Below are 27,235 nucleotides of genomic sequence, written 5' to 3'. Positions count from 1 at the left end.
CGTTTTGGGTCCATCGCCACGCAGACCTCCTCAGCTTTTCCAGATTATTATAAACAAATAGCAAAAGTCAGCACCTCTCTGCTTCCGTATCTCCTTGTCATGGATTTCTGCTGCAGCACAGCAACTTCTTTTTAGAACAAAATGGCAGATTGCAGAACGAACTGCAACGGGAGCTTTTGGAGGCGCAGAGCAGGAACTGCTTCAAAGCAAACCCACGAGGATTTGTCCGGAGATGTTCTCAGTGCAGCTCAATCCAAGCAGTTCTTCAGCAGCTGATGGTCCTGTTCTGTTTCTTACGCTCTCTCCCCAGGTATCTGTTCTTGTGGCAATAGAAACGAGGTGTTTGAATAGGCCCAGAGCCTGAAGGCAGTGCTGAGGCTTACGCTGTTGGAACCACGTGCTGTCAGTCTATTTGAAGAGCGCGTGGCTAGCACTGCAAGTTGGTCGGTTTTCACAGGCTGTTGCACTGTCCTCTGATTCCTTATGCTCCAGAATTTTTCCCAGGGTCTCTCCATATGGTCGGAGCATCACCTCAGTGATGTTCACTGCATCAACTTTCTTTGTTCATTTGGGTGGCTCGACCTTCCTGCTGTATTGCTGTAAGGTCTGCTGTCTGTCTGGGGAAGCAGGGGACGGCTTCCAGAAGGAAGCACTGTTTCTATCAGGAACAGCAGAAAACACGTTGATCTGGAGAGGATTCTCACCAGCTTCAAATCCTCACGGCCTCCCTTTCAAATGTCTCTGCTTCTATTTTGCTTTGTTCTTCTCCCTGTCATCCACCTTAAAGCACACGTTATGTTCTGCATTGCTGTGGGATTGGCTCGTTCTGGAGGCTTTGTCTCCCGTGTAGCTGGAGGAAACGAATGGAATAATCAGTCCTTAGTGATGAAATTTGCTGAGATGCTGAAGATGACAACTTCTGTGCTTGTCTGTTGCTGAAGCAGAAAACGTCGCTGTGTTTTTTAGATAAAACAAAGAGATAATGACCTGTAGAATACAATTCCCCGAGCCCTGCTTAAATGAGATTCGGAAGTCGGGTGTGTTCTCTATCCAAATATTTCCTATTTTCTTCTGAGCCAACCATCTGTGAGGGAGCCTCGGTGATCCTTTCAGGGGGAAGGATATGAAGAACCGATCAGCCATCACCACTGAGATTATTTCATCCTTCCTTCTTTAATGGTATAGACGGACCGTGCTCACAGTAAGCCCAAACGAGCAGCAACACAGAATTTTCTGCTTGAGAGCTCAAAACAGTGCCAAATTTAGGATTAGAATGATCCTGGTACGGGGATAGGCTGCTGCCATATCTTCTGATCACACTGCCTTCCTTCCCCACGGTGTGGAGTTCAGCCTGTTTTGGGGACATGATGCTCCATCGGTTCATGCTCTGCATCGCCCCTTGCAGAATCCAGCTCCCTTTTCTTCTTCAGCTTTTATCTTTTCGTGGAGACAGAGTGCATCATTAGCTGATATGAATGTAAATGCTTTCTTGCCTCACCTTTCTTGGCCTCTGTGCCTGGCGGTGCTGCTGGCTTCAGAGCTGGGCTGTGGCTTTGGCCGTCTGCTGGTAGCGGCGAGCATCGCACCTCCCTGCATGGATGCCGTGCACAGCCACACTGCTCCTTCTTCCTGACTGCATTGCATGCTCATGCCTACTTCACTGCGTTCTCCCTCTTACGGCTGCTTTTAACGTCGTGGGCTTTCCCACTTTCTGCCACCGTCCAAAATTTCCCCCAGCTCTGGCTTAGTCTTTTCTCGCTGTTCCCTGTCTGAGCGTTCACCCACACAGTTATGGGGCTGCATCATAGCTGCAGTTTAGTTAGGACATCGTTTAGGTCTGTCCTCTGACAAAATTCCTGTGTCTTGCCACTCTCTGTCTTGTTCAAGACTCAGACTACAGAGATACAGAGAAGTTATTTCTGCCTCTGTTTCAAGAGAAAAGATATTTGGGAAGATAGGTAAAGAGCTAAGAGATGAGGAGAAAGGAGAGGCCACATGGTTTGAGTCTGGTGAAACACAGCAGAAGGCAGGGATCGGGTTGTTATGCGCCACAGAACGGCTGTGAGAAACCTCCTGAACTGGAGCTCCAAGTAATTTCTGGTATCCCACTGTGTCCTTCATCATAAGCAAGGCTGTTTTTGCCACGCCGTGCCGAGGGATGCGGATGGTAGAGAGAGTTCTGAAAGACTGGCTTTGCTGAACTGCTGTGTCTTGCTGCTGCTTTTTGGCTTCAGAGTTTTGTAACCTCACAAGAGCTGTGATTGATTTGCTGGTGTCCTGGGTATTGCAGGCAATCCTGCCAGGCCTTGGTTTACTCCAGCAACGTTCAGAAGAGCAGGCAGCTCATGCGCCGTTAGATTGGTTTTCATTAACTTGCAAATCTCTCTCTCGTTTCCAGTTGTCATCATCTAAATGGATTCTAGTGAAATTTCGGGGTCTCTGGACCCCCTGTCTCTGCCTGACAAACCACTTATTGGTGATCTTCCTGCTGACATGGAGTTTGGGGAGGATCTCCTGGGCTCCCAGACGGCTTCTACCCAGGAAGCTTCAGTTCTTCGGCCCCCAGACTGGGATCAGTCCAAGCAAATGACTGCAGATGGGGACTCAGGCCTTCAGGAGGAAGGAGACAGCCTGTCTGAGCAACACAAATCAAATGACCTCAGTCTAGATAAACCCAGTACTGTGTTGGACGTCCTGGAGAAACCTGATGTGTTAGATGACTTGGATGGAACTGCTGGCTCGGTGGAGCTGAATAAATCAGAGGATCTGGATGAGCTGTGTAAGGCACAGCCTTCCCTGGATGGGGAGGGTGGGATGGGGGACTCCTCTGCCATCTCTAAAGAAGCCCTCGTTCCAGAAACACAGAAAGAAGGGGAAGATGCGCCAAAAACTAAATCTGGGGACCTGAAGGAAGATGGTGCTGCTGCTATTCCTGCACTGTCTGATGAAAGCGGCCCCGAATCACCGCCACAGCCTGCTCCTGACTCTGGAGACCTCAGCAGTGCCCCAGCCACAGAAGAAACCACAGCACAACCCTCGAGTCCGCCGGGAAACCCTCCACAACTCAGCCTTAAGCAGCCAAAAAAGACGAGGTTGAAGGCACCGAGGAAAAGCTCACCTGTGCAGAGGGAAGGACTGCCGGGGGACGCAGAGGTGGAGCTGAGCCCAGACAGCAGTATGGCAGCTCTGCCCTCTGAGCCCGCACAGGAAAAGAAAGCAGAGGAATGGAATGACGATGGGAGCAACTCACTGAGAGAAAGCACTGGACCGAGGGCAGAGGAAGCTGCGTTACCAGCAGGTAGGTTGTTGTTTCTGCAGGACTTGGCTTCCTCTTGCTCAGAAGGCTGCTGGACTGCGCTCCTCTGAAGTTGGAGAGTGCTCTGAGCTCCAGCTTTTCTGTCTTCCTTTACCTTGGAAATCAGTGATGTTACTGACGGACTAAATATGGGAAAAGTGTCTCACTGATCTGGATTAATGTTCTGGAAGCTGTTCTTTTGGTGTGCACAAGCTCTCACTCTGGTTTTCCTAGCTTTAACTTTGATTTTTAGTGCTTGTGTTAGCTAGTAGCTTCTCTGATAAAGCTGCTGCTGCACATCTTTCTCCTCGTCCTTGGGGTCTTTTTTGGAGATGAGGATTTCCGGTAGGTGAAGTCCCACTGTCCAAGCTGGCCATCCTCAGGATGTGTTCAGTCCCCACAGTCATGCAGTTGGAGGCAGCTGCCCAGCCTTTCCCGCATGCAGGAAGGTCTCTCCTGTAAGGACTTCTGCCAGACCACATGTATTTATCTATACCTGCAAGTGGTGGGTTTAGGAGCTTTCCTGTGTCTGAACCCCCCCAGAATAGCTGGCTCTGTCTGAGGCTATATATGCAGACTGACCCAGAGGAGGGCTGCATCTGAACAACATCAGTTCTCTTCTGTTGGACAAAAGCAAGATATCAGATTAAAGTTTCTCCTGTGCTTCTGTTGCAGAAGGCCTGTCTCGGAAGGGAAGTGTGCCCCAAACTGAGAAGGTGAGGAGAATACAGTCAAGTACGTATGCTGTGGGAACAACTGAAGGTGGCTGACTGTTGCCAGACTCATTGAGAGACACTGACTGTCTCATCAGCCCTGTGGGAGGGAGTTTGTATGTCTGCAGTGATGGAGTGATCCCTGAGTACTGCCACAGTGCTGTACATGTGGCTTCAGTGTGTCTGTCCCTGCCACCTCCAGATGGAACACCATTCCCATAAGGCTGCTTTCCCCTCTCTCCCCCACGTGGCCAACTCTTGTCAGATATCTATGGAGTTTTGCCCTTTTTCAGCCTAGTTAGTGGGAATTTAAAGTTCAGAAATTGAAACTGCACAGTGATCTGGGATATTTATCCATTGTTGTCCTAGCAAATGGTTAGTCTAAAAATGTCCTGAATCTCTTCTAGGAGAAAAGAAGTGAACGAGCCAGAAGATCAGAAAGCACCAGGCCTGAAACTGTGAACTCTGCTGAGAGCAGTGAGTAATCAGCATCAGCCATCACCCTTGTTCAGCCCTAGAGCAGGACCTGGACCCAGTGCAAGCAGGCAGTTTGTGTTGTGAGCAGGGAGTAAGGACCTCGGGGCTTTCATTTAGATGTTCCTGTTACATAGTGCAGGTCCCTTCACCTCTAGAGTTTCCATTTCAGGATACTTGCCTTTCTCAGGGTAGGGGAGGGGAGAGTTGCAGTATTTTTGTAGTGGTTTATAGACAATAAGCACCAACTAATGATAGGATGAAACGCCAGGGATGTTTCCAGGAAATGCATCTTCCATTTCCTCAGCCAGAACCTTTCTTCCTCTGCCTCTGTGCCATCAAGCTGTCTGAAGGAAGGTTGCACTTTGGGGGCTTACCTGTAGAAATGCGGGAAATCTCTGTCCTCCGTTATGTCGAGTGTTGCACTGATGTTTTCTTACATTTTACTGTTGGTCAGTCATTGTCTGTCTGTGCTGGAGAGGTGGCTGGTGATCAGCTTGTTCCCTCCAATGTTTACCGGTTCTTATAGGGTTTTTGTTGTCATGTTTACACTTCAGGCATCTGTTCCACCTTATAACTTTTCCTAGAGAGGAACTTAAGACCAATTTGCTTAAGGACCTTTCAGCTCATCTCCAATTCCAGCAGAGTATCTTTTCAGGGTCTCTTTATCATTCTGCTTAGGGAGGTACAAAGCATTTAAACGAACTGCAGAAAGATGCCCCCAGACAGCCCCAGCATCCCTCTAAGGACACAACTTTTAGTTCCTAATGGAGAATCTCTTCGCTGTTGTGCAGTTCCGGTCTCTGACGAGGATTCCGATGCCATGGTGGATGATCCCAACGATGAGGATTTCGTTCCTTTCCGCACCCGCCGCTCGACTCGCATGTCGCTGCGCGCTCAGACGGCTCAGAGAGCTGCCCGTTCCGTCGCTAAGATGACGTGTGCCAACTGCCGGACCCCGCTGCAGAAGGGCCAGACCGCCTACCAGCGGAAAGGACTGCCCCAGCTCTTTTGCTCCAGCTCCTGTCTCACCACCTTCTCGAGGAGACCGCACGGCAAGAAGATTTGCACCTTCTGTAAAAAGTGTGTGATCGTTCCCCTCTCCTCAGTGATTCTGCGCTTGTCACCCCGCGCGTTTTCCCCACGGCTCTGTGACTCCCGTGTTTCCTTTGTCACCCGTGTCACTCTTCCTCTGCCAGCTGTCACCCCGTGTTCTTCTTCATGCATTCCCTCCTCCCTCCACTCCCTTTATGTTACTTACTGTCTCTCCCTGCTTGGCTTAATTCCCCTTATCCCTGTCTGCTCTCAAAACAAACTCTTGCATGTTTCAGGCACCACCCCTCTGGGCTGGGACAGAGGCTCATGTGGAACAATTCCCTTGGGATAACAGAAATTTCCCTCACTGCAGTTTGCTTAGTGGCAGGACTGGTGTGTTCTTGTGCTAACAAGTCTCCTTTTGATCCCCAGAGAGATCTGGAATACCAGGGATTCTGTGGTTGCCCAGATTGGTTCAGGTGGCTCTTTCCACGAGTTCTGCACCTCCGTCTGCCTCTCCCTCTATGAGGCCCAGCAACAGAGACCAGCACCTCAGTTTGCAGACCCCTCAGACACCATCCGTTGCAGTGTCTGCCATAAACCTGGTGAGGTAAGCAAATCTCTTGTCTTTCTCTTGTCCTGGATCTGGTTATTGTGACCTCCAGCCCTCGGCCCTACGTGGTACCATCACTGCGCGTTTGCTGGGTTCTCCTATGGTGTGAAGCCTTAGCTCCAGAGCTGCCTTGGACTCCCTCCCACACTTTTCCTTCTTACTGTGAGGCAGCTCTTATTCCCAGAAATAAGGCTTCTGCTTCTCCCACCCTGCAGATCGTTGCTTTCTGCCACTCCGCTCTCCCAGTTGCTCTGCTGGCTTTTGGCTGGAGGCCAGCCTGAGTCCCCAGCAGCTCCCAGTGTGGCACTTGTCACAGTTTTAGCGTGACAGCCCATTCTCCCAGGGGTTTTGATAGCAGGGTGCCTGTGTGGGAGAGAGGCCCACGGTGTTCTGTGAGAGTGACAGCAATATTGTTTCTGCAGGTCCAGCATGAGGTCAGCAATGGGAATGTAGTTCACCGCATTTGCAGCGACGCCTGCTTCACCAAGTTCCGAGCCACCAAGGGGCTGAAAACCAACTGTTGTGACTACTGTGGACTTTATATATACAATAAGGGCATGCCCGTGGAGTACCTCTTCCATGAAGGCCAGCAAAAGCGCTTCTGCAACTCTAGCTGTCTCAATAGTTACAAGAAGGTGTGTGGAGTCAGCTGCTGGGGGTTGCGGGAAGGGGGGCTCCTCTTTGGGCACTCAGCTCCTTTCTTCGGTTTGGCACAGAACGTTTTATGCAGTAGCAGGCAGCTTGAACCTCCTTGGCCTTCTATTGTTGACAAAATATCTTAAGAGTCTGCTGTGAAGAAACTTTGAAACAGAACTTAGTTATACTGGTTGGGGTCCATCTTGGACCCAAGCACAGGTTGAACACTCAGACACAGCTGGACAGGGCAGTTCCACAGGTAGATGCAGCTAGCATGCTTAGTTGTATCTGTAGCCAGAGTAAACTTCACTCAACTGCCCTGATGGGACTTCCAAGTCTTGTATTCCTTCCAGAGTACCCTTGAAGTGAGAAGAAGGGGTGCCAAAGGCAGGTTTTTTGACTACAACCTGAACCTACAGATTGCTAGCCTTGCTCCTCACATCAGGTCTTTCCTGCAGGAGAGCTGCTCTGTGGTGGATGCAGTGGTGGGATGGAGTATGAGGATAGGACCTGGTGTTCTGTGTAAGGTTCCCTGACAGCTCTGTTCTGCTCTGTGTTTGCAGAAGAACACCCGAGTCTACCCTTGCATGTGGTGCAAGACACTGTGCAAAAACTTTGACATGCTGCCCAATGTGGATCGCAGTGGCAAGATGGGACTGTTCTGCTCCATTTGCTGCACTACCTCCCACAAAGTGAAGCAGTCAGGCTTGGTTGGTAAGGACCCTCATACAGTGATTTCGTCACCTCTCTATTCAACTCCTTTCTTTGTACTTGTTATTGCTTGTGGATAAGACTGGAAAGAATGTGGGAAGGTGTCTGGGGAGGAGTCCAGGGTGATAAATGAAAGAGATGTGGAGAGAGAGGTACTCATTGCAACGTGTAGCCATCGTGGTGCTGAGGGGTAGTGTCTGTTGCTGTTCCTAAGGGTGCAGGAGGCAGTTGTAGTACCGCACTGTGCTGTCATTGTCCTCCCCATTACGTAGATTACCACTGTGTTCAGGAGTGGGTATGGTCTCTGATGACTGATGCAAGTAGTGCAAGCTGTTTTGTCCAAATTTCCATATAGCCAGTATCACTTATTTGAACCAGTCTGCTTTCCATCCATGTTTAACATTTCTGTCCTAGCAGAATCTGGTGCTCTTAGTTTCCTGGTGTTCTTGTCCCTTCGTTTTTTGTAATAACTTGACTGAGGATGAGTGAGTAGATTGCATGCCATCCTCAGAGTCTAGACCCGTGTCCTGTGCTGCTGCCCTCACCAATTCCTGTCTGTTTCATCAGGTCCCCCTAGACCCTGCAGCTTCTGCAGAAAGAGTTTATCTGAACCCTGCTATTACAACAAGACAGACCGGGTTGTCTACCAATTCTGCAGCCCCAGCTGCTGGACCAAATTCCAGGTACTGAAAAATCCTTCATGCTGGGCTGGGCCCTAGAGCTCCTGCCTCTTTTCACACGTAGCAGAGGCTGCAGCTTCTTCAGGCTCCTCAGGGAGTGTCTGTAAGAAAATCTCTACTGGAGCACAGGCATTCCGATGACTGCAGTTGCTTAATTCCTTGGTCTTGGCCCCGCCTTCCCCTCACTTCATTTGGAATAAGACTGGCTGTAATTCTCTCCAGTCTATCAGGTTATGCCACGTAGGAGTACAGCACAGAGCTGCATTGCATGAGTAGTTTGGAACATAGCGGCCTTACAGGTGTGCTGCAAGTAAGCTAGCAAAGCACCGTGGGCACCTGCTAGAATGGAAAGAGGCAGAGCTGCTCTCTGAGCCAGGGATCACCAAGAAACAGAAGTCTTCTAGGTCATGTTGTCTGAAATTTACATCCAGCAGACTTGGATACCTCAACTCTAATTGTCCTCAAAGGCTTGACTGATGATGTTGAGTTTTCTGGTGTTGAGTTTGGGTATACATTAAATGTTCATAGCATTCAAAGGCAACTGGAAGAATGTTCATTTTGTACAGTTGTCAAAAAACAAAGAAACAGCCAGGAAGACCTGGGAAACTTAGGCCAGGATGTGCCTTGGGCAACTGGGAAAACTTAGAGAATCTAGAGAAGGAAAGTTATTTTCTGGCAGTTGCAGTGTCTGTTTGTCTGTTTGTTACTGTTTTCTTTTTCTATTCTTTTTTTTTTATCATGGTGTAATAGTTTGCTAAGATCACGTGCTGTGTGGCTGGAGGGTAGCTGACGTCTCTTTACAGCTGTAGACTTCGTAAAATGTAGGAGTTATTGCCATGTAAAGTCAGCATTGTAACATGGCATTAAAGCCGTGCATAACCTGGATCGGGATCCAGCTTACTGACAGATCTCAGAACACACTTGGTAAAGAAAAAGCATTGAAAGGAGTGCTTCAAGATGGCTTCTCAGGGATCAGTATTAAGCCCAAGGAGTCAAACATCTTCATCAGTCATCTGGAAATAAAGTCAAAGTAAGCGTACTAAAATTTTGCAGATGAAACAAAAACTGGTGAAGTGTTAAGTGATGCTGAAGCCAAGGCAGTCATACACAGCAAAGCAGTTGAATTCCTTGGCAAGGTTGGATCCTCCTAATGTGTACTTACAGTTCAGTGCAAGATCAGCCTTACTCAGGTAATGCTGGGATGTGAATCCTGGAAAGTAAGGATTTAGAAAAAAACCTCTTGATTGCATCAGATTGGCCATTAAGCACGAGTGCCTCAGTTTACAGCTACGAGAAGAAGGATTCGGTTATTGTAAAAACAGGCAGAAGAGCAGGAAGCAAGAAGTTAGGGGCCTAGGAAGCAAAAGATCTACCTAGAATACTGCACAGGTAGGAAGGACATTCATCCAATGCCCAGTTGTTATTAATGTTGAAGAAAAATAGCAAGTATGCTGAAGAAAAGCTGCAAAATTGCACAGAACCTCAAAAAAAAAAAATGGCACTGACAGAGCACCTTATCTGAGATCATCAGAATGAAAACCTGAAGATGACTTTATTAATGAAGATATCCCTGTGGACAAGACACCAAGTATTAAATGGCCCTTTAATCTAGCAGAGGAATGTGGGATGAGAATGGCTGCTTGAATTCGGAAGTTACATTACCCTGAAAACAGAAACCAGGCTTCAAGGTCTTTTAGAGAAAGTCTCAGAAGAGGTAGCAGAGCCACCATCTCTGAATGTGCTCCAGTGCAGAAGGGTGGGAGCCTGAAAATGCCCTCTGGAGAACTGGACCCAGTACATTGGAAGCAAAGTGGAGTTACTGAAGAATCTGTTCTCCAGGAGCTTGAGATGTGATCTGATGGACTGACTGTGAGTCACTGGCAGTGGCAGCCAGCGCAGGTCTGAGCAGGGGCAGATGGACTGCGGTGGTCAGCGGAGCAGGCGGGACGACTGGTGGCAGTGCAGAGCGGGTGCTTGCTGCCCTCTGCGTGCCCCTCTCTCCATGAGGTGTCTTTGTCTTCTACAGCACACCAGCCCGGAAGGTGGGATCCACCTGAACTGCCATTACTGCCACAACCTTTTCACTGGGAAGCCGGAGATCCTAGACTGGCAGGTGAGGACTTTTCCCAGGGGGATGTGGAGGCTGAGGTCAACCCCTGCAAGGACCACAGAACTCTTCCTCTCCCTGCTCCAAGGAGAGTCCTTTCTGAGCCATTGCTCTGAATGCCTTGGCTATAGAGACGTGCCTGGAGATGCGCCTGAATGCTGCTCTGCTGCTGTTCAGCAGCACGTCAGAAGGGTGGGAGGAGACCTCCTCTGCCAAAAACCCTGCCAGGGGAGCTGGGGACTTGTCTCAGACCCGTAGTCTTGCTTCCCTGGGAAGCGTGGGGACCTCCTGCCAGCCAGCTTGACCTGGTGGTGGTCTTTTTGGCAGGACAAGATGTATCAGTTCTGCTGCAAGGATTGCTGTGAGGACTTCAAGCGGCTACGTGGGGTAGTGTCTCAGTGTGAGCACTGCAAGCAGGAGAAGCTGCTGCATGAGAAGATCCGCTTCTCCGGGGTGGAGAAGAACTTCTGCAGCGAAGGTACTTGGGGAAGGCACGGGAGAGGCAGATCCCCCATGCCAGCCCTTGCTGGGGGAGGAGAAGAGAGCATGGAGTGGAACAGAGGGGAGACTGTCTAGCCAGGCCCTGGGGCGAGAGCCTCACCATGCAGTGAAGGGAGGACTGTCAGTGGGGATGGCTTGCTGTCCAGCCAGGCCCTAGGGCAAGATCTTTACCGTTCATTGTGTCCTTGGGGAGGGCTTTCTCACAGCTTTTCTCTCTCTGGGGGCTGGGGAGACAGCAGGTGGCAGCTCCGCTCCTCCTGTCATCATGCACTTCTACGCTCTTGCGTCTGGGCTGGCCTGACCTGGCCTTGCCCTGCCTGCTGGGTTCCTGCACACAGGAGGTTGGAGTCAGACTCTTCCTAGAAGCATGGAGGTGAGAGATGGCAAGTCCCCATGAGGTCCCATCTTATCCCAGCCCCAGGGGCCAGTGCTGGATTGTTCCCTACAGTGTGTTGCGTGTGCTCTGTTGTCTCCGCAGACCTGGATTCTGGTCATGTTTGGGTCAGGGAGGCCCCCAGTTCATCCTGGGAAGGTTTCACTCCTATTGTTTCTCCGCAGGGTGTGTGCTTCTTTACAAACAGGATTTCACCAAGAACCTGGGCCTGTGCTGCATCACCTGCACCTACTGTTCTCAGACCTGCCAGCGGGCGGTCACCGAGCAGCTGGAGGGCAGCACCTGGGACTTCTGTAGTGAAGACTGCAAAAGCAAATACTTGCTCTGGTACTTCAAGGTCAGTATTGGCACTGGCAGCTTGTGCTAAGTGCTGTGGTGGGCACGGCACCCAGATAAGTGGGCATTGCACTGAGGAAGCTCGCACTGCTGGAGTCTGGCTGGCACTGCTGCGGAGAACCTGGCACTGCTGGAGTCCTGCCTGGCAATGACGGGACACTGCTACGGGGAAGCTCACGTAGCTGGAGTCCCCAGCTGATCCTGCCAGAGCACTGCACTGAGGAAGCTCACAGTGCTGGATCCGCGGCTAGTGCTGCAGTGAGAAGTTCGCACCGCTGGAGACCCCGGCTGGCACTGGCAGGGCACTGCTGTGGGGAAGCTCACAGCACCTTGCCATGTGCACCTTTCACTGGAGAGTTGTGTTGCACTCGGAGGGGGTGTGGTTAGTTACTCGTTGTTTCTCTCCTGCTGATGCGGGCTTTAGGCAGCTCGGTGCCATGCCTGCAAGCGTCAGGGGAAGCTGCTGGAAACCATCCACTGGCGAGGGCAAATCAAACACTTCTGCAACCAGCAGTGTCTGCTGCGATTTTACAATCAACAGAACCAGCCCAACCTGGACACGCAGAAGGGGCCCGAGAGCCTGCTGAACAGTGAGTAGGAGGGAGGGAGGGGACCTGCATAGCTCAGTCTGAGAGACACAGGGAAGACTGAACAGCAAGGGGTGGAAGCTTCCTGCCTGGGACTGGATGAGACGCTAGGGAACAATCCTGCACTGGCCCTTGGGGGGGAAAGGACGGAGTGGGACCTAATGGGGCTTCTCCATCTCTAACGTCTATGGTTCTATGACACACAGGGCCCAGACGGGAGGAGCCGGTGCCAGCGTGCTGCCTGTAGCTCACACTCTTAGCGAGGATACTCAGGGATTTAATGGGCGATTCCATCCTCATGTTGCCAGCGGAGAGCTCGATATGCAGGGTTAGGGGACAGCGTGGCTTGGCATGATAATCCACCTGCAGCCCCACACCACCTCCGAGCTGTGACCTTCTCAGATCTCATAAGCTAATCAGGATTGGGCCAGGTCAGTGCTTGGATGGGAAGCATTCAAGGAAAACACAGGGTGCTGCAGGAAGTGGTGCTGGTGATGCTGTAGGTGGGCTCTCCTCAGCCAGAGCTGAACCTAGACCGATCTTGAGGGAGCGCAGAGCCGCTGGAGGCACTCTGTCTTGTGAAGTTAGATTGGAGTCCTACCTAAAGGTTGCTGCAGCTTTGGGGAATTGCCAATCCCTGTCCCGGATAACCCCATTCTGCATCCGTGGAGTTCCAGCTGGAGAGGAGATTTTCACTGCCTGTTGCCTCATTTCCTATCGTTAACTTGAGCCAATTGCTCACAGAAGATTGCAAAGTGCTTTGGGGTCCCTCAGGATGGAAGGTGCTCGTAGTGACAGTGACAAGACATCGCATGGCCCTTGGACACTCGTGTAGTTTCATTCTGCTTGGTCTTTCAGAGGCCACGATCTTCTAGGTAATCTGTTTGATCTAGTTAACAGAATGCCTGCAGTTTGTGATGTGACTTCCTTCAGTTCATCAGGCTTCAACTGATACCAGTATTGCAGGCTCAGGGCTTTGCAGTCCCTTGGGATTTCACGAGGTGTAAAACCCTGACTAGGGTGCACTGAGGAGGGGAAACCAAGAGGAGGACCTTCCCTTGAGAGACCTCATTCTCCATCTTCAGGTTCTTCTTGAGGCCTCTCTTCTGACAGCAGTTGGCAAATCGCAAGATGGGGGAAACCCTGGATGTCAGAACTGCTTCGAGAGCAAAGCAGAGCTGCTCTGCCAGGAGCAGACAGTTCCTCCAGCCAGGGGAGTCCCAACCTGTCTTCCAGGAGCCACGCTCTGTAAAGCACCGTGTGAGGTGACAGCTCAAGTGGCAACAACTGAGGTGACCTGGACAAAAAACTGATGGTTTCAGCTGGCACTGGGGTGTCCAGAGAAAGACTGCTTGATGGGGCACTGTCCTGCTGCCCCGGTGGAGGAGGAGGCATTGAGCTTACCATCTCTTGTAGCTCACCGCGTGATTTTACAGCCTTAGCCTTGCTGTTTGATTTGTCCCCTGCTTTCAAGGCATCTTACCTGTGAGGCATCAGTAACACTGCTGTGGGAACACAGGCACAGCAAGCAAGCCACTGCCTGCCAAGGGAAGCATCTAGTTCATGCCATTTGGCCCTTGCCTCTTGGAGACATGGACCACAAGACTCTTGAGTACCCTCTCTACCTCCACCAATTGCCAGGACCTGACCACCACCCTCCATCACGTCTCTAGAGGCCCCCAGGAACTTTGCTGTTGAGCACTTGGTGCATTGCCCTTCCCCGTACTGCCTTTCTGTGCGCCTGTGAGGCAGAGGACGCAGGGCAAGCAAGGAAATGCCCTTTGGTAGCACTGAGTGCTCGGCTGAGCACAATCTCCAGGCTTGGTAAAAGCCAAAGTGCAAGTGCTGCTGGTGGCACTGAGTCTTCTACGTTCTTGTATGCCTGTCCTCTGCCAGCTGTGGGAAAGGTATGGACAGCTTTGTCCTGGGACTGCGGTGTACTGGTCAGTTTGCACTGGAAGGCACTGGTGCTGGAGCCAGAGCTGCTATGTGCTTACACAGAGCTTTCCAGCCCAGCAGGCTGGGCAGGGTGTTTCAGAAGGAGCAGCTTGTCAGTGCTGGTGAGGAACAGCTTCTGCTTGGTCCAGCCAGGGTCTTCTGTGCACCTGGCAGCAGTGTTGCAAGCTTGCAAGGGACTGCTTGGATTTTAGGCCCATCTTGGGCATTGCTGCTGACCGCTTGCTTTTTTTGCCTAAAACCATTAATTCCAGCAGTTCTGTCTGCCTGGTGATCCTCAGGGAGCTTACTAACAAAAAGAGTGGCCACTCCTTTGCTCAGAACAGTGTGTGTGGAACAAGTGATTGAGGAGCTCCTGCCACAGAACTGTGCCCAGAGGCTTCCAAAGGAAACTGGTTCTGTGTAGGGTCGTCTAGCTGCAGAGGAAGTCATGCCTGGTGCAGTTTATCCATGGCAGCTCCTTGCTGCTGTTCTGAGAGTGAAGACCAAGCCTCAGCTTTCTTGAGAGCCTGGACGTGCAGCGTGTGGAGCTTTGTGGTGGGAGGGTTTTCTTGTTTCCCATAGAGCTAAATCTTCGTCCTGTGGGACATTGACCTTTGCTTTGATTGTGTTATAGCAAAGACTCTGCTTTTGCTCTACTCCGCAGCTTGTCTTTCTCCATCCAAGCCATCCATGTTTCCCACCTAAACTTGCTGCCCATTCACTTTGGGAGGGTCATGGGGAACTCTTGGACCCACTGAGATGGTTGCACATCCCGTGGCCGAATGCCTCGCTGTAGGCTGGAGAGCTTCCTTGGATGGGAACTTAGCTGTGCCCTCTGTGGCAGTCACCAAACGGGCTTTGCTGCACCTCTGTTTGCTGAAGAGCAAAGCTCCTGGGATTCTTGGGAGCTGCACAGCTGCAAATACCTGTGTGTTGGTCCTTGGGGAGTCTGGATCTTGCCTGGGGGCCCATCTGTAGGAGGTGCAAGTGGAGCTGCTGCTCCGTGTGGGTGCTCTGACCTGCTGCTTTCCTTGCAGGTGCCTCCTTCACACGCGGCCCATGGTGGGTCAGTGCTGTAGAAGGCAGCTCTTTTTCTCAGCCACACAGGTAACCAGGGTTCACGGGAGGCTTGGATGAAGGTGCTCTTTTAGCTCAGCAGCCTTTGAGATGGGTGTAGGTGCTCTGCAAAGCAGGTGAGCTGGAATTATCATCTTAGCAAGGATGATACTGTCACCATCTGAGAGTAGTGTCTGCCAGGGACGCCTCTTATCTGCTGGCAATCCCTGCTCTTTTGCATCTCTAATGCTGGGCAAAGCCGTTTCTGTACTTTCTGGGATACCTTGTAACTGCTATTAGCTCTGTCACCTTCTTCCCAGGGATCTCGAAGCACTTTGCCAAGGTACTGTAGCAGGGAGATGGAGGCACAGGGAGGGGCCATGGCTCGGTACAGCAAGCCGGTAGGCAGAGCTGGGAATAGAGCCCTGGCATCCTCTCTCTACAAGGGGCTGGGATTTCTCCTGACCTGCTGTGATGGGGATGGGGTGGACCACAAGGGAACACAGATTGACACGGCAATGACTTGATTGTGGAGTTGCAGCATTTTCTAAGGTGCTAGGGCAAGAGATTTTTGGAATGACTGACTGTTCCTGGAGTGGCCAGGAGCAGTTTCTGGGGAGCCTGTCACTGCCCTCTGGCCTGTGGCTGCTGCCACCTCCAGTCCCAGCAGTGGGACCTGTTAGCTGAGGAGCTCTTGAACTAAGAGGCATCGCTTTCTCTTACAGGTCAGTCTTCAGAAACAAAACCACCCGCTTCTTCCCATCAGAAGGCAGAGACTAACACGGTAAGGCCTGCTGGACATAGGAATTTGCTAGATAGGACGAGGGGGCTGCCCTCACTCAGGTCTGCAATTGTCTGTGGAGATCTAATTCTCCTGTTACCACTGTGTTTTAATGGTAGTGGCCTGGGCAGTGGGAGCTGATATGAGCTTCTGAGCAGGGCAACATCAGCACATCTCCTGAGAGGGGGATGGGTGACCGTTGCCCGGGAATGAAGCATGGACACCAGGGCAGTCTGTCGCTGTGTGCTGGCTCCACTTTGCACAGTGCTCACCTGTGCTTGGGCATAGCCACTGTCCCACTGCACTCCCTGCTGCTCACCAGTGCCAAACTTCCTGCTGACTGTAGAGATCCCATGTGGGTTTGTTCCCTGCAGCCGCCAGCTTGGCAGCCCATTGGCCAGATGTAACTCTGGGAACATGTCCATGCGTGCTGTGGGCTGCCAGGCTCCAGGAGGCTGTACCAGTGGTTGAAAAGAGGCAGTGCTGCTTTCAGTGGACACCAACCTCCTGCTTTCTGCATTTCCTCAGTTGTCATCCAAGACCTCCTCAGCCCACATGTCTCCAGCCGCGCCGCCTCCCCCACCCCCTCCAGTTCCAGCCACCCCTCGGAAGAACAAAGCTGCCATGTGCAAACCACTGATGCAGAACCGGGGTGTTTCCTGCAAAGTAGAAATGAAGTCCAAAGGATGTCAGACAGGTAGGACAGTAAGACACAACTAACTGCAGGATTAAAGGGGCATTTTGGAAAGGAACATTGCCTGTCTCTACTCCAGACTGGATATGAATCCAGCTTGAAACACTCTATAGAACTGCTGAACGTTTGGCATCATGCTGAGGGAGTGTCAGGGGTGTGCGAGGCATGCACAGCCTTGGATGGAGGTTGGGAGTCCATTTCCATGAGCAACAAAAGGAGCACTGCAGCTTGAATCCACCTCTCTTACAGTATGTGAGGCAGCTCCTTTTCTTCCAGAGATCTTCAGCTTGCCTGAGGAGCTGTCTGTCCAGCAGGTTCCACTGTGAATGCTCTGTGAACGCACTGTGTCATTGCGTGCATGTATGCCTCTAGCATATACAAAGTAATTAGATCTCTCAGTAGGACCAAATAAGAGCAGGGCTTGCACCACTTGCTGAGGCAAGTTTCTCCTGCAGAACTAACTGGCTTGCTGCTGCTGCTTCAGCTCTGCCTGTAAGTCAGATGCTGATGGCTGGAGGGGCCGTGGTGCTGTGTGGTTGGCTGTGTGGGCATGGCTGTGCATAGCTAGGCTGGGTGGAGGAGCTGCTGGGCGCAAGGTCACTGATGTACTTTTGCTCTTGTCAGAGGCTGACTGGAAGCCCCAGGTGATTGTGTTGCCAATCCCAGTCCCGATCTTCGTGCCTGTGCCTATGCATATGTACTGCCAGAAAGTACCTGTGCCTTTCTCCATGCCTGTCCCGGTAAGCGACACACTTCACCTGCTTGTGTTCTCTGTCTCAGTCCTGCCTTGCTGTAGTTTTCCTGCTTCTCTGTCCTCTTCTGCTGCCTCTGCTTACCCAGCAGTTGGCTGAACCGGAACCCTGTGTGAGCACAGCACATCTGATCTCTGCCTGGTGTGCTGCTGTCAACAGGTGCCTGTGCCAATGTTTCTACCCACCACACTGGAGAGCGCGGATAAGATTGTGGAGACAATTGAGGAGCTGAAGGTGAAGATCCCCTCCAATCCTCTAGAGGCTGACATCCTGGCCATGGCAGAGATGATTGCAGAGGCTGAGGAACTGGACAAAGCCTCCTCGGACCTGTGCGGTAGGTTCTGCCGTGGCTCGGGCTGACCTGATGGCTGGCATTGCCAAGGTTTACCTGCTCCTGAAACCGGAACATCTGCCCGGATTGCAGCTCCTCCAAAGCCTTTGAGAAGGAGCAGAGTGGAGCAAGCCCTCAGCTGCTGCTGAGGAAGTACCAGGAGGGGAGAACTGCAGCAAGGAGCAGTGCCTGCCGCTGTCTGCTCTGGGGTTGCCACTCTTGGCACACGTTCACTGATTTATTCACAAGGCTGTTCAGGCTCTTACCTAAAGTAGCTCCCCAGCCAGAAGGCTAACAGTCCTGACCTCACAGATCTTTTTAGCTGGGGACTGCATTCCTCAAGCCCCAGTGACTGGGGCTGTGTCTGGGTGAGGACGGAGGTCTAGTTTCTTGCTGTGCAGGGAGAGCTGGGCGGCGCAGTTGTTGTGGTGCTGATGTGAGCACAGGACTGTGCCCTAGGGAGCCTGACTTCATTTTCCAGTTATCATGAGACAAAACAGTTTTTTGAAAGTTATGTTTCTCGTCTGCTTTTGCATTGCAGACCTGGTGAGTAACCAGAGCGCAGAGGGTCTCCTGGAGGACTGTGATCTGTTTGGACCGGCAAGGGACGATGTGTTGGCTATGGCTGTCAAGATGGCAAACGTCCTCGATGAGCCAGGCCAGGACCTGGAGGCTGACTTCCCTAAGAGTAAGAGCTAGGTGAAGCAGGCATGTGGGGCTGCTCATGCTGCAGCAGGGTCCTGCTGCCCTCAGCCCACCTTTGCCAGCAGCATTAAGACCTGTGTGAACTTACCTCCCCATGCCCTCTGACTGACCCTGCTTGAGGCCAGGAGCTGAGGGTCTTGCAGATGACTGCTCGCAGCAGGGGTGAGACCACCACTTTTGAACAAGTCTGTGTTTTCTGACTAACTGACCTCCTGAGGATGTAGGTCTGCAGGAAAGGGAGAATGAGAAGCTGATTCTAACAGCACCAAGTGTAGGGCAAAGGTGATAGTGTGCTTACAGATAATGATTGCAGACGATCCAGCGAAGCCCAAGAGAGGCCTGGACAGTGCATGACATTTTGGGAAATGGCAGAATTGCTGTGTGTGTTTGTCAGAGGGCAGAAGGTTGGGAAGAAGGGGTGGACATGCTCAGCAGTGCTGAGGCAGTATAGTAGCAGCAGAAGACAGAGAATTGGGGTACTTGTGCCAGACTGTCACCACTGCTGGCCTGGAATGAAGGCATGAAAGATATTCCAGATGTTTGGTTCTGGTTAGCCTGAGAAATTTCGCAAGTCTGGCAGGTGATAGTGTTTCCTTTGTTGGGCTGTGGCTAAATGTTTGTGCCAGGCAGAAGTGGTGGGCACAGGGTTTTAGGCTGCATGTTCCCTCTACAGCTGGCTGTAAGAACCAGACCAGAACGGCAACTTGCCTTAGACGCCTGCCTGTTTTCTCTGCTGGGGACAGGATGAGGTGTCTCAGCTGATCTCTTATTCCTGTGTTTCCTTTCAGATCCTCTATACATCAACCCCAGTGTAGATTTCCTCTTTGACTGTGGGCTGGTGGGCCCCGAAGATGTGTCCACAGAGCAAGAGCTGCCTCGTGCTGTCCGAAAGGTGAGCTGTTAGTGGGTGCTGCCTGCTCAAAGCCTTGTGGATTTGAAGTGGGAGTTGCCATCTGGGACACAGTCTGAGGTGAGGTGTGCTGGGGAGGCTGTACTCCCTCCCTTCAGAGCATACCTGGCCTGTGGGCCACTCTCTGAATGGAAATATGTTCCTGTTACTATGGAGCAGCCCTGAATGCAACATGCCGTGTGAGAGCTGGCCTCTTCCCTGCCTGTGGTCCTCATAACTAATGGATCTTGTTAGCTTGGCTGTCAGCAGAAGGATGCCTGCTGGCATTGGCACAGGCACACTGGGAGGGAACTAGCTGCCAGCAGGTCTGAGGAGCAGCTGGGAATCTTGCATCTGTCCCAGGTACATGCCTCATCTCACAGTACACCTCTCTGCAGGGGCAGAAGCGCCTGGTGCTCTCTGAAAGCTGTTCCCGGGACTCAATGAGCAGTCAGCCCAGCTGCACAGCACTGAACTACTCCTATGGTGTGAATGCCTGGAAGTCCTGGGTGCAAGCCAAATATGCAGGGGGAGAGACCAGCAAGGGAGAGGAGCTGCGCTTTGGTCGTAAGTGTCCTGTCTGTGTGGGGCGGAGTGGCAGGCACCTCCCAGCAGCTGATCCCAGCCCCTCGAGGTGCTTCTCGCCTTGCAGGATATTGTCTGAGGCTGCGGTGTTTGTTTCCACAGCCAAGCCCATTAGGATCAAAGAAGACATCCTGGCCTGCACAGCAGCTGAACTCAACTATGGCCTGGCTCAGTTTGTCAAGGAAATAACGCGGCCCAATGGAGAGCGCTACGAACCAGACAGCATCTATTACCTTTGCCTTGGCATCCAGCAGGTGAGGGAAGGCTGCTTGTCCTCCCTTCCTTCGCAGCCAGACCTGGGGGTCACATCTGGTGAGGGGGTTTTCTTACCCTTTATTTTGCCTTCTGGAGACCTATGACAGCAACCTACCTGGTTCGGTCTTCGTCCCCGAGCCCAGTGGGAGCTGACAGGCATTCCCTGTCCTTGCACCCAAGGAGCACATCCTAGAGGAAGGCTGAGTGAAGTCTCCAAATTCAGTCTCAGTCCCTTCTCATTCATCAACTCTGCTTTGTGATGTCGTGCAGTTTCTCACAGTTTTCAGGAGTAGATGCTTATAGCTAAGCATCTGCTCTGCAACTCTGCCTGTGCAGTCCTGGGCTCTGTGTGTGTCCTGGCCTTTATGGGAAGGCTTTGCACCAGGTACCACTGTCTCTCTTGACTGTGTGTTCTGTTCTTTCTAGTACCTGCTTGAGAACAATCGTATGGTGAATATATTTACAGACCTTTACTACCTGACCTTCGTGCAGGAGCTGAACAAGTCCCTGAGTGGCTGGCAACCCACAGTCTTACCAAACAGTACGTGTCTCCATATTACCTTGACTTACCACACACATAACCCATTTATGCTTTTTGCCTTGGATCCTCCAGTCTGTTTGCATTCCTCCAGCCTCAGTCTTCTTTCTTGGCACAGGCAGTGCTGTTCCACTGCGTTTTAGGGTCATCCTGACCCATACTGACAGCAGAGCCAATCTGGTTTATGCCTCAGCAACTTTGTTTCCCAGAATCAGGCTGGCTGGGAGCAGAGTGTGGCTCATTTGTTTCTTCGAGCAGTTCTAACCTTTACAATAGTGAATTTCAGTGGTGTCCGAACCCTTTGGGAAAGAGGATACCAAACCAGCAGGTTTGTCCTTCCCTTCCCACTCTGTTGGAAAGCCCTGCATACTGTTATGAACGTTGGCCATGGTTGCTGTCATAACACCTTGTGAGCAGAGCTTTGCAGAGGCTTTCCGTGATGCCACAATCTGGGCTTCCTTCCCTGCAATAAACAGGTAGTTGCTGTAGCCTCTCTTCTGCATGATGGCTGTTCCAGGCAGAAGCCTTTGGCTCCAGACCTGTGTGTCTGGAGAGGGGCTGGCTTTTCTATTATCTCACGTAGTGAGGTGGAGCACTGACCTGGAGCCCACTTCGTGGCCATCTGTAGGGATGAGCTGTTAGGATTTATTGGGATTCTGGGCTGAGATTTGCCTGTGCTGTGGAATGGGCAGGGTTAGGGTCCACCAATGGCTCCGGAGGAGGAACCTCATGGGAAGGCGGGCATTGTGAAGTGTCAGCACCGAGTTGAACTTGGAGGGGAAGGGATTGCTCCAGGCCCACGTTCTTCAGATGCGTGGGGCTGGCTCCCAGCCACTGCTGGCAGGCACATTGTTCTAGTTCCCTCCTGAAAGAACACGAGGCCACTGTGGGTGTTGACCTGGTTCTTCCTCTGTATTGCAGACACAGTCTTCTCACGTGTCGAGGAGGAGCACCTCTGGGAGTGCAAGCAGCTGGGCGTTTACTCACCCTTTGTGCTCCTTAACACCCTTATGTTCTTCAACACTAAGTTCTTTGGGCTGCAGACGGCGGAGGAGCACATGCAGCTCTCCTTCACCAACGTAGTACGGCAGTCTCGCAAGTGCACCACAGCCCGTGGCGTCACGAAGATGGTGAGCATCCGCTACTGCGCTCCTGCCAAGCAGAAGAAAGGCCGAGGTAGGGTCTGACAGAACATCTCTTTGTCCCTCTCCCTGCCTTCTCCGTCGTGTCCCAGCTGTGATCCTACCCCTATCCCGCCTTTGCAGATGGTAGCACTGGAAAGAGGAAGCGTGAGGAGGAGATGCCAATGTTGGAGCAGCGGGAGAACAAGATGAACCCGCTTCGATGCCCCGTCAAGTTCTACGAGTTTTACCTCTCTAAATGGTGAGGCTTTTCTGGATCAGAGGCTTGTGTTGTTTTGGGGCCACCTCTCAGTTTCAGGGAGACCCAGTGGACTAGCTGCTGCTCTCTGCACGTTTTTCCATCAGCGTTAAGCCTTGACCAGGGTCTGCACTGCCGTAGACTGTGATGGAGAGAACACTTCTCTCTGTCTGCTTTCATTCCTTATTTCTTGAAAGACATGGAGGGGTGTGTGGCGCATTGGTTAGGGAGCTTGCTTTGGAGTGAGGACTACAGTGCATGGCCTTGTCTAGCCCAGAAGATGAGACACTTGAGCCCTCCTTGATAATCGAGAGGGCGAGCCAGGCTTTCTGAGTCCCTGCTGTTGATGTCCTGGGTCTCACTTTCCTTTCTCCTTACAGTCCTGAGAGCATGCGGAACCGCAACGACATCTTCTACCTGCAGCCTGAGAGGTCGTGCATCGCCGAGTCCCCGCTTTGGTATTCAGTCATCCCCATGGACAGGAGCATGCTGGAAAGCATGCTGAACCGCATCCTGGTGGTGAGGGAGATCTACGAGGAGCACAGCCGGCTCAGCAGCGTGGAGGATGATATTGACTAAGCACAGGGTGCTGCTGGGCTCGTTCTGCTCCAGCCTTGGACACCTCATCTCCGTGACTCCTGTTTTGGGGGCCGTGCAGCACAGCGTGGGGCCGGGACTGCGGCAATGCTGTCCCCACATTGTTACTGGACTCGAGACATCTCATCCTGCTCGTAACAGGCCTTTCTTACCTACGTGGCGCCTGCGCTCAGCCCTGTCCCGTGCCAGGTGGGCCATCTTCCTTGGGGCCAGCCCCTGCAGCACAGAGGTGGCAAAGCCACCAGGGTGGTGGCCCCTTTTCTTCCCCATCCTCCCGCTCCCCAGGGCTGCAGCCCCTACCCCAAGCTCTGACACTAACCCCTTCTCCCTCTGCCCTGAGGCAGGAACCGCACAATACGGCAGAGTGCTGCCTGGGACCAGCAGGCTCTGAGGCTTTTAAATTCCCCCCTTCCCTTGGCATCAGCTCACAGAAGCTGCATGTGGCACGGCAGGAACGGTAGCTCTGCTGCAGTGGGGCAGTGTTTTCAGGGCAGCAGGGAAGGACCACCGGCAGAGTGTGAGCTGTTTGCATAGGGGAAGAGTTGTTTCCAGGGTTGGGGGTTGGCCAGGGCTGGCTGTTGGGAGCAGATGAAGTTGGTGCTGGAACGTGGGGTCAGAGGCCCAGCTGGGTCGTCTCCCTCAATTTTGTCAATGTTTTCTGAGTCGGCAGAAAACTGACTGACACGGGTCTGTGCCAGTGCTGCCCTTCCCTCCCCACTGTCCCCATTCCTGGTGTAGCCCCCTACGCAGGGCGAGGTGCCACCAGCATTGCAAGCTGGCTGGGGTGCTGGTGGCAGTAGTGGGTCCCTCTGCTCTGCTCCAGGCTCAGGCAGCCTCTGGCAGAAGTGAGGGGATCTGCTTGGCCTCTCCTCCCTCCCAAAGTTGCAGGGCCCTAGTGCCCTGCCCAGAGCGGGCTGGGCTCCTGCTGTGCTGTTCCCTGCTGCCTCCTGCCCCTCCTTGTGTTCTGGTTGGTTTTCCTGAGCTGTACATGGGTCTCAGCACTGTTTGTTGAGCCTGTATATATTGTTCTGGGCCTTGGCCTGGGGCCCTCTGTTCTCTGTGTCCATGTGGAGAGTGAGCCACTCACCAGTCTTGTTGTAGTGATAACAGGGCGTTAGGACTAACCCTGTGTCTCTGGAAACCATTCATTTCAAATAAAGTTGCAGAAAATTGCTGGCTGCCCCTGCTTTCCCCAAGCAAGGGGTGGGCACTGGCATGCAGCCCCTTGCTCAGCCGCAGCCCCGAACAGGGAGCTTGCCTGTGGGGCTGGGATCCTCCCTTCCCTGGGCTTGGCCTCTCCCAAATGTGCTGCGTGGCTCTGTTGGGCAGAAGGGCCCTTGTCCCCTCAGCAGTGGGCGATCCCAGCTCAGCATGTCCCTGCAGCCAGATCACGGCCCTGGGGAAGGAGAGCTGCCACCATGCATCTCCTCTCCATCCCTCCCTTGCTGTGCTGCCTGTCCTGCCTGCTCCCCACCCACAGGACTACAGCCCAGCAATGGTGGTGGCCCTTCCCCAGCCTTTGGGGTCATGCGTGAGATGGATGTTCAGGCAGCAATGCCACAGTGCCCACGGGCAGAGCAGGAGTCAAGTGAGGTGCAGTGGGTGTTTATTTGCTCCTCAGGGCTCATGGTTGGAGTAGTGGGGTTTGCCTCTGCACCGGCTTGGTCCCGCTGCTCCCGGGCCACGCTCAGCTCACGCTGGCCGTGGGGTCTGGGCCACAGGCCTGGAGATGGGAACCACAGCTGTGGCCACCACAGCACAGCACGGCAGCCCACGCATCGTCCATCCCCGAGCGTCCCAGCAGGCACCAGCTGCGTTCACACTGCCAGGTCCGCTGCCCGCGCCTTCCCACGGGACCCACTGGCCGCCCCCAGCCACGCACCAGCCTTCCCCAGAGGTGCCAGGTGTGGTCTGCGGGCATCCGTGGGGTCGCCACCACCAGGCAAGGTGAAGCGGGCACTGTGGGACCCTGCGAGGCCACCAGGGCCAGGCAGGATGCGGGATCTGGGACCTGGCCGCTGCTGGCACTTGGTGAGGCCCAGGTGGTAGATCTCCACCAGGTTGAGCAGCAGAGACACGCAGGCCACCCCCAGCATGAAGAGGATGAAGATGGTCTTCTCGGTGGGCCGGGAGATGTAGCAGTTGACGGTGTTGGGGCAGGGCCAGCGGCCGCAGGTGTAGAGGGGCTTCAGCTCAAGCCCATACAAGGCATACTGCCCTGCTATGAAGCCCATCTCGAAGAGAGCCTTGAAGACAACGCTGCAGACGTACGTCCTCAGGATGGCCCCGCGCACGTGGACCCGGCCCTGAGTGTCCCGTGCTGGGATCCGGGGTTTCCCCTGCTGCCTCCGAGCCCCGCTGCCACCCCGCGCTGCCGCCTGCTGCTGCGCCTTCTCCTCCAGGTGCACCAGGTGCAGGATGTGGCCCAGGTACACCAGGCTGGGGGTGGAGACGAAGATGATCTGCAGGACCCAGAAGCGCAGGTGGGAGATGGGGAAGGTGCTGTCATAGCAGGCGTTCTGGCAGCCGGGCTGCTGCGTGTCGCAGGAGAAGCCGGCCAGCTCATCACCCCACACCCGTTCCGCAGCTGCCCCCAGCACCAGGATGCGGAAAACGAAGAGGACGGTGAGCCAAACCTTCCCCACCACCGTGGAGTGCTCCTGGGCGTTCTCCAGCAGCCGCCCCAGCAGGCTCCAGTCCCCCATGGCGCTGCAAGACAGCCACGTTACAGACGCACACGCGTGCCCGACCGCAGCCCCATCCCCAGGGTGGGCATGCAGGGACCTGCACTGGGGCTGCCCCCACTTCATGCACCCCAAACCCCCTGACCCGGTGTGGGCAGCTTCCGGCAGGAGCAGCCCCAGCAGTGGGGTGGGCACGGCTGCCGTGGGGACACCGCCTGCACGGGGACCCCTCACCGTCGCAGGTACGTGGCTGCTCCCACGCTGTCACCAGAGTGGTGTGGGATGCTCCAAAGCCGTTTCCCCAGCGCTCACAGTGCGGACAGGTCTACCCGGCTCCGGCTGTCCGTCCGTCCACCCGATGGTGGGCAGAAGGTTAGCGGTTCGTGATGCAGCTGCAGGCTCCATTGGCTTTTTTTTTGTGATTGGCAGATGAAGCAGCCACTGGGGGAAAAATTTCCCCTCTATTTTTGGTCTGGGCACTTTTCTAAATATACTGTGGGGCTGCAGGGGCTGGTGCTCAATGCCATCAGAGGGTCACCGCTCCCACACGCGCGCTGCTGGGGCACCGTGACCGCAACCACAACTGCACCTGGGGACCGTGGTCCTCCAAACCCCCAGATATGGGGCTGGGCAGCCCTGCACATGGGGCAGTGGTAGCCTGGGTGCAGCCAGAACTGCTCCTCTCTGCTCAGGGATAGGCACCCCACGCTGGCACCGCATCCCCACCCCGAGCACAAAGCAGGGAGGCAGCACCTGAGAATGGACATTTAATGGCCCGAGCACACAGCGGCTGCCCTGCCCTCCCCATCCCCGCTGTCCAGGAGGGCCGGCACCGGGCGTGCAACACACAATATGAGGGCAGCGTGCGCCCTCCCCGGGGCTGTGGGGCGGCGTGGGGCTCAACACGCAGAGCAGCGGTCGCCCTTCTCCTGCAGGCTGGGGTTGCGGCGCAGCATGTCCTTGAGGGATCCGTCCTGCTCCGTCAGCAGCTGGTTGATCTCGTTCTGCTTGTACTCAGAGGAAAGCTTGTGGCCGTAGAAAGAGCTTTTCCCCGAGGAAGGGTTGGAGTTGTGTCGGCTGCGGCGCGCACAAGCCCGCACCACCAAGTAGACCAACTCGGCCATGTTGAGCACGATGCAGATGCTGGAGGTGACCAGCATGAAGACGGTGAAGATGGTCTTCTCGGTGGGCCGCGAGACGAAGCAATCCACGGTGTTGGGGCAGGGATAAGCCTCGCACTTGACCAGCCGCACCATCTGGTAGCCGGGGTAGATCATGTAGAAGAGGTACATGAAGACGGCCTCGAAGAGCAGCCTGAAGACCACGCTGCAGATGTACGTCCACCACAGCGATCCCGCGATGCGCATCTTGTGCTTCTTCACCTCCTCCAGGTGCTTGGTGTCCCCGTGGCCCGTCATCATCAGCAGCTTCTTCTCCTGATGCTGCTGGTAGGCCACGTGCATGGCCACCAGCAGGGCCGGCGTGGTGACCAGGATGAGCTGCAGGGCCCACAGGCGGATGTGCGAGATGGGGAAGAAGTGGTCGTAGCAGACGCTGTTGCAGCCCGGCTGCTGCGTGTTGCAGGTGAAGGCGGACTTCTCGTCCCCCCAGACGCTCTCGGCTGCCACCACCAGCACCATGATCCTGAAGATGAAGATGACGGAGAGCCAGATGCGCCCGATGGCGGTGGAGTGGCGGTTCACCCCGCTCAGCACCGCGTAGAGGCCGGCCCAGTTCATGGCTCCTCACGCCTGGCAGGGAGCAACGAGAAGCGGCGTTAGGAGAGGGCTGGGCCCCGACTGAGAGCCACCACGGTGGTCGGTGGTGGGGGACATGGGAGCAAGTGGCCACCGCAGAGCTGAGGGTGGTGGGCAGGGCAGACAGAGAGCAGGATGGATGGACAGACAGCGTGACAGCAGGACAGACGGCAGGACAGGAGCTGCTGACACAGCTCAGGGCAGCACTCTG

The 27,235-nt window shown here is 53.8% G+C and overlaps 3 protein-coding genes across 3 annotated transcripts; 1 reads left to right on the top strand and 2 right to left on the bottom strand.

Annotated features, from left to right (window-relative positions):
- Positions 1-2,412: 2,412 nt before the first annotated feature.
- Positions 2,413-22,565, top strand: ZMYM3 (zinc finger MYM-type containing 3; the record flags this gene model as incomplete). The annotated part of the gene is made up of 24 exons (XM_079541968.1): positions 2,413-3,298; positions 3,971-4,011; positions 4,416-4,485; positions 5,277-5,565; positions 5,950-6,127; positions 6,553-6,765; positions 7,330-7,480; positions 8,045-8,160; positions 10,184-10,270; positions 10,592-10,742; positions 11,324-11,496; positions 11,920-12,085; positions 15,802-15,860; positions 16,386-16,554; positions 17,176-17,291; positions 17,463-17,637; positions 18,176-18,322; positions 19,128-19,231; positions 19,627-19,795; positions 19,916-20,067; positions 20,495-20,609; positions 21,528-21,782; positions 21,872-21,989; positions 22,367-22,565. The coding sequence occupies 24 exons, from the start codon at positions 2,413-2,415 to the stop codon at positions 22,563-22,565; spliced, it is 4,299 nt and encodes a 1,432-aa protein (XP_079398094.1).
- A 1,835-nt stretch (positions 22,566-24,400) lies between these two features.
- On the bottom strand, positions 24,401-25,288 carry LOC306951453 (gap junction alpha-3 protein-like; the record flags this gene model as incomplete). The annotated part of the gene is made up of 1 exon (XM_079541955.1): positions 24,401-25,288. The coding sequence occupies one exon, from the start codon at positions 25,286-25,288 to the stop codon at positions 24,401-24,403; it is 888 nt and encodes a 295-aa protein (XP_079398081.1).
- An 878-nt stretch (positions 25,289-26,166) lies between these two features.
- Positions 26,167-27,006, bottom strand: GJB1 (gap junction protein beta 1; the record flags this gene model as incomplete). The annotated part of the gene is made up of 1 exon (XM_079541890.1): positions 26,167-27,006. One exon carries the CDS (start codon positions 27,004-27,006, stop codon positions 26,167-26,169), a length of 840 nt encoding a protein of 279 aa, XP_079398016.1.
- Positions 27,007-27,235: the final 229 nt, after the last annotated feature.

Source organism: Tetrao urogallus, assembly GCF_951394365.1.
Source record: "Tetrao urogallus genome assembly, chromosome: 13".
NCBI classification, from domain to species: domain Eukaryota; kingdom Metazoa; phylum Chordata; class Aves; order Galliformes; family Phasianidae; genus Tetrao; species Tetrao urogallus.
Note: the sequence above shows the minus strand (reverse complement) of the source record. Positions and strands in the feature narration are given on the sequence as shown.